Source organism: Euphorbia lathyris, chromosome 8 (genome assembly GCF_963576675.1).
Source record: "Euphorbia lathyris chromosome 8, ddEupLath1.1, whole genome shotgun sequence".
Lineage (NCBI taxonomy): Eukaryota > Viridiplantae > Streptophyta > Magnoliopsida > Malpighiales > Euphorbiaceae > Euphorbia > Euphorbia lathyris.
This window is the reverse complement of record NC_088917.1, coordinates 36,504,927-36,522,178: the sequence shown is the minus strand read 5'-3', so window position 1 is coordinate 36,522,178 and position 17,252 is coordinate 36,504,927. Positions and strand designations below refer to the sequence as shown.

At 35.3% G+C, this 17,252-nt stretch overlaps 2 protein-coding genes across 2 annotated transcripts; one reads left to right on the top strand and one right to left on the bottom strand.

The window, feature by feature from the left end:
- Positions 1-353: 353 nt before the first annotated feature.
- On the top strand, positions 354-1,895 carry LOC136202721 (probable protein phosphatase 2C 72). Its single transcript, XM_065993519.1, has 5 exons — positions 354-553; positions 635-910; positions 1,022-1,136; positions 1,227-1,450; positions 1,538-1,895. The coding sequence occupies exons 1-5, from the start codon at positions 377-379 to the stop codon at positions 1,736-1,738; spliced, it is 993 nt and encodes a 330-aa protein (XP_065849591.1). The 5' UTR covers positions 354-376; the 3' UTR covers positions 1,739-1,895.
- A 346-nt stretch (positions 1,896-2,241) lies between these two features.
- LOC136202722 (uncharacterized) lies at positions 2,242-5,286 on the bottom strand. Its single transcript, XM_065993520.1, has 4 exons — positions 4,808-5,286; positions 4,516-4,621; positions 3,036-3,179; positions 2,242-2,726 (listed from the first exon to the last, which is right to left on the bottom strand). Exons 1-4 carry the CDS (start codon positions 5,092-5,094, stop codon positions 2,460-2,462), a joined length of 804 nt encoding a protein of 267 aa, XP_065849592.1. The 5' UTR covers positions 5,095-5,286; the 3' UTR covers positions 2,242-2,459.
- Between the last annotated feature and the right edge of the window lie 11,966 nt (positions 5,287-17,252).

The following is a 17,252-nucleotide window of genomic DNA, read 5'->3' as shown; positions in this document are numbered from 1 at the left end:
GTCAAATTGCAACAACAAACTTTTGAAAGGATCAAGAGGACTTCCTTTAAGTGAATAATTAATGGAACAAAACCACTCTGCTGTCCTGTCTGTTTGGAATCCACAGGGAATGTCAATACACGACTGGCTCTTTGAGTGAATCTTGGGTTGGGGTAATCTAATCTAATCTTAATATAATACCAACGATTATAAACAATGAATTATTGAACCACCCAGGCTGTGCTTTCAGGTCACTGGGAGCCACTCCCAATACATATTATTTATTATTACTTGGCTAACATGCGCACTTTGGGGGGTCCTTAAATACATGATCATTAAGGAGCTTAAGACTAATTAATTCATCATTTGTTGGATTGGAGTTTAATAAGCTTGAAAAATGGGAATCTGCATATCCTCTGCATCTTCAGAGATACACCAAGCGGAGGATGCCCTTGAAAATATTATCTACTTCAAACAAGAAAATATTTCCTCTAATGGAACTCAAAAGCTTGCTTCTCTCTATTCTAAACAAGGAAGCAAAGGCTTGAACCAGGATACTGCTCTTCTTCATCTGGTTAGAAATTTCTACTTTGGGTATGCTTATTCTTTGGATCTTGCAACTTTTCTGATTTATTTTTTTATTTTTTTTTCAAAGGGCTATGGAGGGGAAGATGGAGCTCTATGTGGAGTTTTTGACGGACATGGAAAGAATGGTCATATAATAAGCAAGATAGTAAGGAACAGGTTACCCTCACTGTTACTAAGCCAGAAACAAGCATTAGCTATTGAAAATGGAAAGGATGATTTTGGAGTTCAGATGTGGAAAGAGGCTTGTGTAAGTGCTTTTAAAGTTATGGATAAAGAAGTTAAACTTCGAGAGAATTTAGACTGCTCTTGCAGTGGAACTACAGCAGTAGTTGTTGTAAGACAGGTAATTAAATAACCAATGCAATAGGAATTTGGCTTTTTCTTTTTCAATTTCTTGGCAGGCATGTATATATATGTATGCAAGTACTAATCAATTGTTTGAAAAATTAAACAGGGTGAAGATCTTGTTATAGCTAACCTTGGAGATTCAAGGGCAATTTTAGGTACAATTAATGAAAATGGAATCATGCCTGTGCAATTAACCACAGATTTGAAGCCTAGTCAACCAAGTAAGACACTGTTTGTTTTCTTTCTCATAGAACAAGGAAATCTTACCTAAAACATAGAAACTCACAGAGATTGTAAACCATTAACTCCAGGTGAAGCGGAGAGAATAAGGAAGTGTAATGGTAGAGTGCATGCACTAAAGGAAGAACCACATATCCAAAGAGTATGGTTACCTAATGAAGATTATCCAGGTCTAGCCATGTCTCGGGCTTTCGGTGACTTCCTGCTCAAAAACCACGGAGTCATTGCCTTACCAGATATCTCTCGTCACCGGATAACATCCAATGATCAGTTCATCGTGCTGGCAACAGATGGGGTAAGGATCGAACATCGATTTTTGATGCAGCTGCAGAACGATTAGATTAGATCAAATATGCTAACTGGTTTTGGATTTTCTTTTCAGGTCTGGGATGTGCTTAGTAATAGCCAAGTTGCATCGATTGTGTGGGGAGCATATGATGAGCAAACAGCTGCAAAGGCACTAGTTGAGGCTGCTACGGCCACATGGCACAAGAAGTTTCCATCTTCCAAGGTAGATGATTGTACTGCAATATGCCTCTTCCTGCACAAGAGGCAGCAACAATATGAAAATTGCACCCTGTGAAGACTTCAATTATTAGGCCATTATGCATTGTCACTCACTGCTCTAGGATCGCCTAGTTTTAACTTGATCCAGATTCGGTTTCAAACTGTATCAGCTTTTTTACGATTTCATACCATAAAAGTTATTCTATCTAACTATACTGCGTACACCAACACTAACTTCCACTTCCATTTGTCATCTGTGTAATAAAGTAATCTAGAATTCATAATTTTGCGTGAATTGTTTTAGTAACTACCTCCTATATCCTATCTCAACAAAAACACCCATTTATAATCAATTATCGCTCGCAAAACCATCACGACTTCACCATGTTATTTGTACAACTAGAGTTCGCTTAAACTCTAGTAATTCAAACTAAGTGCATTATACGGTATTAATTAATGAGTTACCTAAGTGCTTTATACCTCTTAATAAAACTTGAAACTGCCATACGCAAGCAACCTTGCTCAGAAAGACCACGTACAGTGACAATAAAATACGTTATGAGATAAAAGTGCCCAACATTAACAAAGAAAGTTCTATATTCAAAGAGATCAATTTCCACAAGTTTCAATTGTAAAATTGTGAAACCAAACCTACTAAGATGCTCCCTATTAAAAACTGCCAATCTAAAGAAACAATAAATGTACTTTGCAGTCTCTCAGGAGATACTAGTGTTTGGCTATCCAAAATAGGAAGAAAAAAGTATGATGTCATGATCCCCAAGGCATAGGAAGGTCAATTAGTTGCTGTGCTTCTCAGAAATTGCAGAATCATTTTTTGAACCATCCCAATCCAGATCATCATATGAAACAGGCATCCTGATTCTGTCATGAACAGACCTGTGCTTTTTTACCGCACTGGACTGTTCGTGCTGATTTTGATGTCCGAGCTGACAACCACCTGGCACACTACATGGAGGCTCATCTATTGAGAAAACGATTTCTTGAGAGGATAACTCCTTGTTTTTCGGGGGTGCTTGTCTGATATTTTGTGGCTTGAATTGCTTCTGAAGAAACAGATGCAGATGGTAAAAATTAGCACTGGAAAGTTAAAAGTCAATACGAAGAATTCCACAAGTCACAATGTTGCACAAAATGGCCAAAAACAGATGATTGCTCAAGACTTGAATGCAAAATTATGAACCCCAATCCATCCTCGTCCAAAATTGGCTAACAGCAAGCATGCATGTGTACGTGCATAAATATTAGTTTGATTCCGTGCTTATAAGCCTGTGCAGACGTAAAAGAAAAAAATTCCATTTGTGCAGCCAGCTTGATGGGACAATTTCATACAAACAAATACTATTACTACATACCTCGAATTCCTTGGCCTTCTTCATTATCTCTTTATAGGCCATCGGCTCTTTTGTTTTGATGGTCTTCCATAATATTCCACCTCCTGTTCGACCACGTCCTCCATCAGCAGTCATCTCCCCTCCATGAGACTGAATTTCATCCACCTAAAACATTTTCATTTTAGGACGAGTATCCAGCATTGAAGGAAAACCAACCACTAGTCGATCTGATTTTTATGCAGCACTCATGGATAATAACATTTACCAAGTCATAATACCATTGTACCATAAGGTATCCAATTTGCAGAAAACGACTTAAGAAGGAAAAGGGAGACTAGCTGCAAATGCATGTGAGCTTATACATGTCTGATTTCACTCACTTATAACAACATATAGTCAATTAAGCACATAAAAAGAAAGAAGAAAAAAATATAAAAACATGGCAAACCCACATTATCTACTGAGAAAGAACTTTAGTAGCCTATTAGGAATGTATCAATGTTATCAATGAGACTGGAAGACATCATATCAAGTAAAAAAGTTAAACCAAAGAAGTCTAATCTACATGAACAAACAAAATAACATATCTATCAGCTAACACAATATCCACATAGTATATAGCTGTCTGTTAAACAAATATGATGAGAAATGCATGAACAGAAAATCAACATTAAACTCAAGCAAAAAATTAAACATGTATGCATATATATATCAACCTACACAAAGAGAAAATGATACAGTAGTTCAGCCAAAGCTATATCTCATCTCAGAGCACAGAATGAATCTGAAGCAGCAAATACTTCTGCCATGAAAATCTGCAAGGGTAGGAACAAATATGCAACATCAGATGGCTACTAGTGGCTTTAAATAGAGGATACAAACATTGCTGCCTCCAGACCAGGCCAAATTCAAACTCTCACCTTTTCTATCAGAAACCAAGTAAAGGTTACTAGATCCATACCAAACAGAAGACGGTGCTAAAGATGACAATTTTAGAAGGGGTGGAAAGGATATAGATAAATAAATAACATAGCAAAGGGTAAGATAAAATTAAAAACAGAAACACCTAGCTAGTAGCAATAAGGGAAACTAAGAAAACACCTACTGATTATTGAACAAGTGGTCAATTTCAAAAGGCGCACATGAGCTAGTTACTTATTGACATTCTAAAGGAAGAACAAGGAGCAAAAAAAAACACAATGCCCTCTAAGGAAATGCTTGCCGAGGAGCCTAATGGAAAACACAACACTGGATACATACAGGTTCTCAAAACAAGTAAATAAGTCAAAGCATCTCAAAATGACATATTAACGAAGGCCAAGATTAAGCTAACAATATCTACTCTGCTGAGCATCATCAGGACTTCATAAGTTTATCATCAAATACACCTAGAAATATGCCACCAAGTTTCACAGTATAGCATCCAAAATCAGTTTATTAAACTTAGCATCAAGTCCTCTTGATGCTTATGCAGATGCATCAAATGAACTTGTTCAAGTACCTCTGTCACCAACTCAGTCAGCCGAGAAAGCCCAAGACAACCAACGGCAGTATATACCATGTAAGTTTTTTTCTCTCTCAAACGTCTACATGTATCTAACACAAACCTGCAAAATGAAAAAACAATATATAAGAAATCACGACAAAAACACTAAAATACTAAGAACTGACCAGGTTAGTCATTATAGAAGCTTAACGCATAACATGACAAAGTATTCCAGAAAACATATCCATAACGATAAATGCCACAAAACGAAAATTGAGTTCTATATCTACTTCAGCAGAAAAATCACCAATCTATATTTCCGTCTTTAGTCCCCGAGCCGCCCTTCCTCTTCTTCTTCTTCTTCTTCTTCTTATTCTTTCTATTTCCCTTGCGCTGTGGGTTTTCGCTTTGAGATGCTTGGTTTTCGGCACTCTCAGACCTACCACAATCACCGGGGTTATGCTCGGAATCAATATGCGACTTTTGTTCCGTAATTTCGCCTTCTTCGACATCAACCATCTCAATATCTTCGAGCTCTTCCAATGCGTCGTCGTCTTCATAAATAGCATCCAATATGCTCCCTCCTTCCTCCATGAAAGTGATGTAAGAAAATGATCAGATAAACAGAAAGAATAACGAATGGAGGTTAGTAGAAATCCTGACTAAAGCCAGGATATGAAACTGCCGCAGTACGTTCTTAGTTTAGGTCTGCTTCGCTTTCGAGAGACTGTGTGCTAGTTTTTGGGAGATTTTCGTGAGTCGGCTTTGAAGGGAATAGCATATCCACGTTTATATCACGGAGTCCTGCGCACCAAACAACGATTTAATCAGTGTATTATTTCGGGTAAATACCCGACCCGTGTAATGGAAACGGAACAAACAACTATCACATTACACCATCTCCTTTGGGCAAATTTCAAATAAAATCCTTGTGGTTTCACTAATTTTCAGATAAAAAACTATGGTTTACTTTTTGTCAGATGAAAAATTTTCAAGAATTAAAGTCGTTCAATGTCATATTTTCTATGGAACTACATTTTCGATTTTAGAAAATCGTCTTTTTTGGAACTCTCTCTCTTTACCAAACATCATCTAAATAATCTCGAAATAAAAAAGTTGAAGAATTAAAGTTGCTTAGAGTATTAGTAGTTCTTAAAATATGTCATTTTTTAAGTCGTCAATGGTGATTTTAACAGTATCAATCGAAAAAGTCCTTACTTTGCTAAAGTTGAAAACCTTCGTTCTCGTTTTGACAAAAAGTAAACCACAGTCCTTTATCTGAAAATTAGTGAAACCACGGGGGTTTTATTTGAAATTTACCCTTTTTTTTGTTGTTGACCATAACCCAGATTGACGAAAATATCCTTTCAGGTGCTGGCGTGGAAAAACTAATTTTTTTTCCTCTCCCGACATCCGAACGTGAGGACATCACGCCTCATCATATGGTGAGACGTGTGTATATCACGCCTCACCAAGTGGTGAGACGTGTGTGTATCACGCCTCACCACAAGGTGAGGCATGATGTCCTCACGCCCGCGTGTCCGGAGAGGAAAAAATTGATTATTAACCTTATAATTTATTGTGGATTATAATTTGAATTATTGCGAATTAGTGGTTTATTGCGGATTATAATTTGAATTATTGACCTTATAGTTTTAAATATAAATAATTAATATTATAATTAATTAATATACATGCAGTATTACATATGTTTTCAAATGTATTAAAAACAATAAGTTCTACTATATTATAATAGATATCAATTCGTCCGGTGTCATTCCTCCATAAACTGCTCCATATCAGTCCTAATTGGTGGAGCCTCCTCATCCTCATTGGGCAGGCGTGAGATCGTCCACTCAGCGATGCTTGCCAAACGGCTAACCCACTGCAGAAAATTAAATATTAGAAAACAAACATATGTAAAACAATAATAAATAAAAATAATCAAAAACCTACATTTTCGCTATTGGAGCGAGAATGGTGGACCGACGCATCCCGAGAGGCACGAAGCAGACGGGGATGTGAATACCGTCTATACCACTCCATGTACCCGGCATCACAAGCACCAGTATCGGCTCCAACTGGCTGGCATCTCCTCCGATCAACGCCACGAGTTGATGGAAATCTCCGTCAAGTATCATCAACTGTAACAGATGAATGCGCGAGTTTGTACGATAGAGACTTCCATGGCCGGAATGCAGTATCAGGTCTAATATGCTCAGCCGGGATATGCTGAACATAACCGACCTGACGTAGGACTCGATCGGGTATATATAGCTCAACAATGTCTCTACATCGTATCCAACCGGCGTAGGACACTCGTAGCTCATCGTCATCAGCGACTAGACCATAAGGCAACCACGTCATCTCCATAAAATATATAATAACATGAAAATAAGAAATTACATTTATTTAAGTAAATTATTGCAAGTCATAAAATATTATTTTACCTCGGCTGTTGTCATCTGGTCCAACTGTGCACGAAATGTCTCGAGTCGGGCAGTCTTTCTGCCTGGAGTCCCGACCTCCCATCTGCACGCCCGGGAGCATCATCTGGAATCTAGAGTGGTAGTCAATGAGGTCGGAACATCGAAAAATACTCATATACCACGCTTGGAGGATGGTCAAATATCCACATATACCCGAGCACTCTCCTCTACTCGCTATTCCCAGCTGCCGATATAAGGTGGCAAGTGTAGCAGACCCCCAAGAACGTCCAACTGCCCCTCTGACACCGGCGTGAACCTCCTGGAGATAAGACGGCCTGATCTTATCGCCACTCTTGTCGACAAACAAGGTGGATCCTAACAAAAGCCATATCCATGCTGTGGCTCGAGTCCCGTCATCCCGACCCTCCCCCGGATGGGTAAGTCTTTCCACAATATTAGCATAAACACCCCCACCACTCTAGTAATGTGCCACCGGTGATAGCAACTCCTGTTGAGTGACCCCAAATATGATCATACACATGGCCTGCAGCCGCTCTGCACTGCATCTATGGAAGACCATCTGACCGTCCACCGGAATTCGTAGAATCTGTCATACATCGTGCAGAAGAATAGTCATCTCTCTTAACGGCATGCGAAAGGAATTCATATCGGGCTCCCACCGCTCCACAGACGCAAATATCAGAGGCGCATCCAAGTTCTTGAACATGGTGGCTGGGAGGTGAGACAATCCAGTCATGTCTACCATATTCCTCAACTGTAAACAAGACACATATACAATTATTGAATGTTTTTTAGGGTTAGAGTTAAAAATAATAAGTAAAATAATTTATTGAGCAAATTATTCTTACCTTGGGTGTCATGCCCCGATACCATCACTCCAACGTGCCACATGCTAATGATTTGTTGTAGCACGTAAGATAAGATCGATAATGTCCTCCCAACATCCGTGAGGCAACGTATCCTAAAAAACTAGGAATCACGAAATTATAAATAATACTAAATTATAAATAATACTAAACTATAACTAATACTAAATTTTAAATAATAATGAATTATAAATAATACTAAATTTTAAATAATATTATGCTATAAATAATACTAAATTTTAAATAATATTAAACTATAAAAAATATTACCGTGGCCAGCAGTCCCACCCATAGAGGTGCAAACCATCTGCGAAAGTGAATAGCCACTGCTGTCGGCGGTGGATACACTTACGAACCAAAAAAAAACTATAAATAATACATGTACAAGCAAATCGACCACCTCTATGCTCTCTGCTCGAGCCCTGGGTCGGCCTGCACATCATCATCATCATCAGATCACGGTCGTCGCTGCGTCTCGGCTAACTCCTGAAAATAGTCATCGACAATGTCAAGACCAGGATCTCGATCTCCCGAATCATCCGCCTCCTCTCCCCCCAACTCAGGCTGATCCAACACAAACTGATCTATCTGAGCCGCCTGCAACTGTTGCGTCTCAGCCGCTCTCTGTCTACGGCCTGATATATCAACACCACGCGCTCTCGTATGACGTGGTGTATCCTCGGCATCCATATCTAACTGCCTCGCTGTTGACGGGATAGGTTTCCCGACTACACTCTCCCTCTCCCTCTACACACATTGACCACATTATTTAACTAAAATTAACAAAATAAAAATCTATCTATATACTTAAATCTGCTTACATCTTGCTGACATGGCAACCTCTCATTTTTTCCAGTAATTATCTTATTTTTGGAATTTTTTTATTGCCGACTGCTGAGAACACACGCTCATCATGATTTCCTCAATATCTTCCCTCTCTCTCCATGACCTAAGCGCCTTTCTAGGTTCTCGAACCGTTCCAATTTCACTCAACTGCTTGGAATGGTAACTCCCACCTCCTAAACGTTTTCATCTTATTATGAGTGTCCCCTTTCTCGCCCTCTCTCCCCATTTGAAGTCTGTCGTTATATTTCTCCTTCCCTCTCTTCTCATTTGCATCTCCTCTTATTCCTATGTTTGAAGTTTCCTTTTCCAGAGTCATTTTTGGCTGATAGAAATACAAAACAAATGTCTTCCTCCATAGTTTCTCAAATTTGTTTAAATTTTGGGTAATTTTTAGCTTCAACAAAAAACTACAATTACAATGGTCTTGCTCTCACTCTCGAATCCGTTTTCGTTTTTGAGTTATTTCCTTATCTCTCTAACCTTTTTTTATGATGTTGCAGTGTTAATTTATGACAGTCTTTTTCTTAGTGATATAGTTTCATGGAATTGCAATCGGCTATCTCCTTAAACTGGTGCGTTTTTATTTGTTTCCTAAATTTGTTTACTCTTTTTGCGTTTCTCCGTGAGGTTAATGATTCTTGATTGAGACACTTCCTTTTACATCTGATTTTTTAAATTTTGATTTTCCATCGGTTCTTGCTATTACAGTTCATTTTCATTGACAATTCTGTAAAAATTGAATATTCTTGTTTCTACAGAAGTGGTAATTAGCATCATTGATGCAATTCTAGCTAATTTCAATATTAATATTATAATAGATGATGCAGACATCAACATAATGTTCCTTATAAATTTTGAAGGATTTTACAAGATCATATGCTTATGATTCATATCCTACCACGTTTTTGCAAGTAAAAATGAAATCAATAATCAGTGTTTTTATGCAAAAGCCCATCTAATTCGTATTTTACCATCTCCTAATTCTTATTTTTCAGATTGTAATGCTTTTAATAGTTTTATTTTAGATATGGGTTCAGTAAGGTGTTTATAATTTCTTCTACCTTACTTGCTTATATCATTTCGCGAAGCTTATTTTTCAGATTTTTATGTTTTTTTAACAATTGTTGTATTTAGGATATGGGTTACTGTTCTAGCTAGCAATCAAAATTTTAGCAGCTTTTTTTCCATCTTCCTATTCTCCCTCTTTTGTACTCTTTCTTATGAAAATTGCTCCCTCTGAAATTGCAGTATTCTTAGATTTCCTCTATAGACTTTCATTTGGGTTCGATTTTAGTTTGACTATGGGTTTGAAATATCCCTTCTACAATGGATTCCATCTACCATGGTTTCAAAGGTATACATATGCATTTATGGGTTCAATTTTCTACAATTTTTTCATTACAATCTCGCCTAAGCGATTTTAGTCATTATGGGTTTTTTATTTCCCTTTTTCTCTATAGAGTTGGTTCTTCTTTTTTCTCTATGTGTTGGATCTACCATGGCTTCAATATATTTTCCCCTGCATGTTCAAGTTTTCTGATTTCTTCATTTTATACTTACTTAATTGGGTGCCTGTTATAGAGTTTCAATTGAAAATGGCAGCATACAGAGTGTAAGATGATTACAACTATATTTTTCAGTCTTGAATTTAAATCCATTATCCGGTTTGAATTCGCTAGACGTAGGTAGCATTCAGAGTTGGATACAGTTACGAGAGGTTTTTTCTTTTTCTTTTTTTTTTCAGTTCAGTAGTTTTAGGAATATATGACTATTACCTAACCTGCTTTCTTAAATTTTTATTTCTCAATTGTTTCTTCTCTCTATTGTTTCTCACTGCTTTCTCAATTGTTTCTCTCTCAACTACTTCCAATTGTAACTTCTGTAGAAACTGATTCTTTTTCTTACCTCTTTTTTCCTCACCCTTAATATGTTTCCTCAACTGCTTATTACTATTCCCACTTCTAAAAGAATAACGCCAAAAACCTTAACTAACACTTGCCATTTTCATTTACGAAATTTAGGTAATTGGGTTGTGAGAAATTGTCAAAAGGATATTGAAGAGATTTTGAAGAGGTACTGTTTTTGGGAGAAATAAAGCCAGAATTCTAATGTGTACTGCTCCATCTACTAATTGATATTTCAATTTTATTTGTTAAGTGAATGTAAACAGAGTTTAAAATTGTATATAAATATTTTTTTTTCTTTGCTGTTAAGTTAGATTTGCTAATTGATTACCTTTTATTTGATGCTAAATTTTATTTTTATTTATATAAGCCATAACTTTCATAAATAGGTATTTGTAATTATCCTTTGCATTATTTTATCATCTTTCTTTAGAAAGAGAATTTATGACTAATGATTGTTTTAGCCTGTTTCTCTTATTGCTTTAGCTTAGGGATTTCGAATTTCACAGATTCATTTGGCTAAAGATTATTGATTCAAATGCATTTTCGCTTAATTTTACATCAAATTTTTTTGAACTATTGTTCACTCGGACTGAAATCATCTGTATTCCTGCTATTACACTTGATTTTTGTTGAATATATTCTTACAAATTTTGATATTTTGTATCTTTAAGATTTATGAACACCACTGGCAGCAATATTGAAGGTAACATATTGAATATGTGTCCAAGTTTTAATCATGGAAATTGTATATGTCATTAAAGTAATTAATCTTTGTTGGCAAAAAGCATTTTGAGACCCCAGATCTTTCATTTTTTGGTGCATTAAGCCCCTAATTTTTATTTGGACACATTAAGTCCCTGATTATTTATTATTTTATAACATTAAGCCCTTACTTCTCAAAATGGTTAGTTTTGAATATTTAATTCAATGAAAAAAGCGTTATTCATTTCATCCTTTGAAACTATATTTTTTTACAGCTCGAAATAAGATTTTTATAGTTTTCTTATAGCTACATTACATATATTAAAAACTATTTCGGACTATTAAAAATATAAATCCAAATGCATTTATATTCAAAGCCACTCTGTTAACCGACTTTTATATTCAAATCTAACTTTTACGATTATCAGTGGCTTAATGTGATAGAAAATAAAAGACCAGAGGTTTAATGTATCCAAATAAAAAAATCAGGGACTTAATGTATAAAAAAAATGAAAGAAAATGCTTTTTGCCATCTTTGTTTAACAAAAACAAAACATATATACTTAGATTTAAAATATAATTTTTAAAGAAATATTTAATAAAATAGAGTAATTACATTATTAAATTTGCTTATATTTATTTAGTTTGATATGCAAAATAGTATACGATATATTTCACAACTATTAAACTTTAAATTGTTTTTTATTCTTTATTTCAAATATATGAATCAATAAATAGTAGTAAAATTTAGGGATAAAGAAGATTTTAAAATATTCCGTGCATTGCACGGGTGTTTAACGCTAGTTTAACTAAAATTAACAATATAAAATTTAATTAAACTAAATTAAATAAAATAAAATTAACAAAATAAAAATTTAACTAAAATTAACAAAATAAAAATTTAGTTAAACTAAATTAAACAAAATAAAATTTACAACATAAAAATTTAACTAAAATTAACAAAATAAAAATTTAGTTAAACTAAATTAAACAAACTAAAATTTTAAATTAACTAAAATAAAACGGTTTTCGTCACACGGGCATATAAGCATTATGCCCTCACACAGGTGAGGGCGTGATGCTATCACGCCTCACCACAGGTGACGGCGTATGAGCATCACGTCGTCGCTTGTGGTGAGGCGCACGACTATCACGCCGCCTGTGGTGAGGTGTGATGTTCATATGCCTCACCATAGGTGGCGACGTGATAGTCGTACGTCCCTGTGCCATGAACCCGAATTCAAAAAAAAGTAAAACGATTCAAAAATACGTATCAAAAGCATCCAAATCAGTCGAAAATACATACCATACGTCCCTTTCCTTTGCCGTCCCTCCCCCGGTCAATGCTTTTCCGTTAATAAATTATTCCGGATGAGATTAAAGAGAGTTTAGGTTGTTTGAGAGGATTTGAGAATTTTGAAATTTGATAAAAGGATATTTTAATCTTTCCCCGAGGCTAAGTGTGGGAAATTATGGCTGAGTATAATAATCCACTTTTTTTAACATAAAAATTATCACTACATTTTATACTTTAATTTATAAATTTTAGAATTTGATTCATAAATTTTTAAATCTTAAAAATTATATCTTAGATTCTTAATTTATAAGAGTGTCTCTAAAAGATTTTTAATGGATTTTCTAAAAATAATATAAATAACTTTTGGTGTGTTTGGTTAGATTAATTTAAACTATGAAATGAAAATAGGAATAGAAATAAAGTATTCCTTTTAATAGTGTTTGGTTAAATAAATATAACTTTCCACCAATTATGAGAATCATTGTTTCGGTGTCTTCTATGGTTACTTTGTTTTTGACAAAGTACCATTACTTGGTGTATTTTCACCATTGGATGATGAAGTATAAAATTAATCCAATGGTGAAAACACACAAAGTAAGACTTACTTTGTCAAAAATAAAGTAAGCATAGCCTTTACCTCATTGTTTCTCCTCCTCCTCACATTAATGAAATTCCATTCTCATTCGTATTCATTTATAAAAGAAAAAAAAAATCTACACAATTTTCACATAAACCCACCCACGATTAACCATTCAAATTATGGCTATTATATATAAACATGTTTTTTCCTCGTTTTATCATACACTAGTTTTTGACCCGTGCGATGCACGGATTCATCTTAATATATAAATATTAACAAAAATATAATTAATAATTACAATTAATGATATAAAAAAGGAGGAAGTGACACCTCAGCTCCATCGTTACTGTTTTATATTATATATAGATATGCAAAGAAATAGAGAGATTTTAGGGACTAATTTAAATTATGTAGAACTTTTAGATATAGATATGCAGAGAATTAGAGAGATTTTAGAGATTAATTTAAATTCTGTAGAACTCTTAGATATAGTACGGATAAAATAATCTTTTTATAAATAAATATAATAATATAACTAAAGTTAATATATTATATTTTTTATTAGTAAAAAAGGAGTAAGTGACACCCTAGCTCCATCGTTACTGTTTTATATTATATATAGAATATAGATATGCAGAGAATTAGAGGGATTTTAGGGATTAATTTAAATTATGCAGAACTTTTAGATATAGATATACAGAAAATTAGAGAGATTTTAGGGATTAATTTAAATTATGTAGAACTTTTAGATATAGATATGCAGAGAATTAGAGAGATTTTAGGGATTAATTTAAATTCTGTAGAACTCTTAGATATAGTACAGATAAAATAATCTTTTTATAAATAAATATAATAATATAACTCAAGTTAATATATTATATTTTATATTATATTTTTTATCAGTAAAAAAGGAGGGAGTGACACCTCAGCTCCATCGTTACTGTTTTATATTATATAATATATATATATGCAGAGAATTAGAGAGATTTTAGGGATTAATTTAAATCTTGTAGAACTCTTAGATATAATACGGATAAAATAATCTTTTTATAAATAAATATAATAATATAACTAAAGTTAATATATTATATTTTTTATTATATTTTTTATCAGTAAAAAAGGAGGAAGTGACACCTCAGCTCCATCATTACTGTTTTATATAGAATATAGATATGCAGAGAATTAGAGGGATTTTAGGGATTAATTTAAATTATGTAGAACTTTTAGATATAGATATGCAGAGAATTAGAGATATTTTAGGGATTAATTTAAATTATGTATAACTTTTAGATATAGATATGCAGAGAATTAGAGAGATTTTAGGGATTAATTTAAATTATGTAGATCTCTTAGATATAGTACAGATAAAATAATCTTTTTATAAATAAATATAATAATATAACTAAAGTTAATATATTATATTTTATATTATATTTTTTATCAGTAAAAAAGGAGAAAGTGACACCTCAGCTCCATCGTTACTGTAATAGTTAGTATTTCTCTAGGTTTGGCTTTTTATTCCGTCTCTGGCTCGACGAAATAATTTAGATAATATGTCCATAACGCCAATGTATGTGTCTGATGTATGCTAAAGCAAATCAAGACTAAGTTAGATTATGAGACTTAAAATAAAAATCCCTCACTAATTAAAAGTTAAGTAAATAAGAGAGTTATTAAAATCGGTTGCCCCTCCCTAATATTATAATTCAGCCGGCAGTACTGGGGGCCGTTGGGTTGTTGAGCAAACTCAAGCTCGGGGTCTTACGGTAACACCTGAATTATCGAAAATCATTTTTCATGAATATGGGGTAATACTTAAATTAGATTATGATAATTGGATGAGCAAACTCATGTTGTCATAAACTAATAGGCAATATGGTTGGGATTAATATGAATAGCATATTAGTTACTAATGTGGTTAGTAACCCAATAACCTAGGAATCACATTAAAGATGTGATTGATTACATGAATCTACCTAACAAATGAGACTAGCTTGTTGAGCAAACTCAAGGCGAAATCTCAGGAGTTAGGATCCTAGCTCACTAAAGGATTTGTGAAATTCTTCGAATTAATATGGAGGGCTATTAATTTGGCAAAATAGTGGGAGCAATCTAAGATGAATTAAAAGGCCTATAAATTTTAGATTGATATACTTTAAAGCAAATGAATTACGTTTACTCTTTCTCACTCTCAGGTTTAATTAAACACTCTTAAAATCATGACTAACACCAATCTGCAAAACATTTTTACCGATAACAAGTTGAACAGTTCAAATTTCACCGACTGGTATTGCAACCTCAAAATCGTTTTGAAGTTCGAGAAGCAAGGGTATATACTTGATACACCGATACCCCATTACCCAACGAATGGTGCTCCCTACCAGGAATTTTATGCTTACTTGAAGCATAAGGCTGATGACGATCAAGCGGGAGACATCATACTTGCATCTATGACACCGGAATTGAAAAGGCAACATGCAGATATGGATGCCTATTCCATGGTCAAGCACCTAAAAGAGTTATTTGTGAATCAAACTCGGTGCGAACGTTACGAGATAACAAAACAGTTATATAGATGCAAGATGCAGGTGGGCACATCTGTAATGGCACATTGTGTCAAGATGATCGGCCTTATCACCAAGTTTTCTAGTATTGGAGATCCGATGGATCATGAACTAAGTGTAAACTTACTTCTTCAGTCCCTCCCTGAGAGTTACTCACAGTTCATCATGAACTACCAAGGGAGTGGCTTGCAAACCTCTCTTGAAGAGCTTGCAAATATGCTCGAGACAGTCGAGCCCAGTATAAAAGAAAACGAGGAGATACCGGCCCTTGCTATTGAACGATCAAAGAAGAGGAAAGGGATCTCTCCCGATCCAAACCATCCTAAGAAAGGCAAGGAGGCCATGCTCACCGAAACAAAGGGAAAGGAAGTGAAGAAGCCCAAAGGAAAGTGCCATTATTGTGGTGAAGGGGGCATTAGAAGAGAAATTGTTTGTTGTACCTAGCTACCCTCAAGAAGGGAGAAGCCGGGACCTCAACATCTGGTATGTTTTATATTGAAATTGATAACAAGTAGAGAAATTCTGATCAACTTCCGTCCCCGTGGGGGCGTCGTTGGGTTTGATGGGGGGAAGCTCCGATGCCAAAGTCAGTAAGATGATTCAAGGAAACAAACTGAATTGACAAAGGTTGTGAGAATGTGTACCTTGATAGCCTAGGGAATCAGGCTATATATAGCTGAGTAGTTGTAACCTTCAGGTAACTAGAAAGTCTCTATTAATACTCCATTAATGGCGGTTACGAGTTATCTTTAACCTGGCAGTTAGCTAATTGATAACTCATTAATGATCTTTATGGCCGAGTCGGCGGCCAGCCGTTATAATGGCGAATCAGGTGAATGAAGAGATACGCCTCATAGGTCCGCCAGCGGATCTCTCAGAACAGATCCGTGGAGATCCGCCTGCCAGCTCCCCTTTGGGGATCACTACGCGGCGTTCTTGAGGTGAATATCCCTTTTAGTCCTCGGGTTAATATCACGATGTTATCAGAAGCCCCCCCCCCCAAAATGCCCTTAAAGTCCTTTAGGGCTTTTGAGCTCCCGCGCGCCGTCATAAACACCTGCATTAATGAGCACACTGTTCAATGCCAATGGATGAATGACACGTGTAGTGGACGCACTGTCCCAGGAAGGAGAAAACTTTATTCTCCCTCTTTCGCTTTCCCTTTCTTCTTCACTTCTTCGTTTTTACTCCATTGCTCGAAGATTTTTCCAAGAATTTTTCAGAGTTTCGCACAAAGCTTCCGATTTCTCATGTAAGTTCATTTTCTTTTGCTTAACTTTTCTCTGGATGTTTAGAAGTTCGTCTTCATCTTCTAGATCAACTTCAGAACTTTTTAATTCAACCCCTTCTCCTGAAATAGAAGTTGATTTTAGTTGGACCACTTCGTCATCGGAGAACTCTTCTTCTTCCGAGGGCACGATTAACTCTGATTTAGCTAGGTTTAGTAACTCGGCGCGTAATCATTACCAAACTCGTTCCACTAGGAACCCGACTCCTTTTACTTCTGTCTCCGGCGCCGCTCCGACCAGTGCATCTAGGT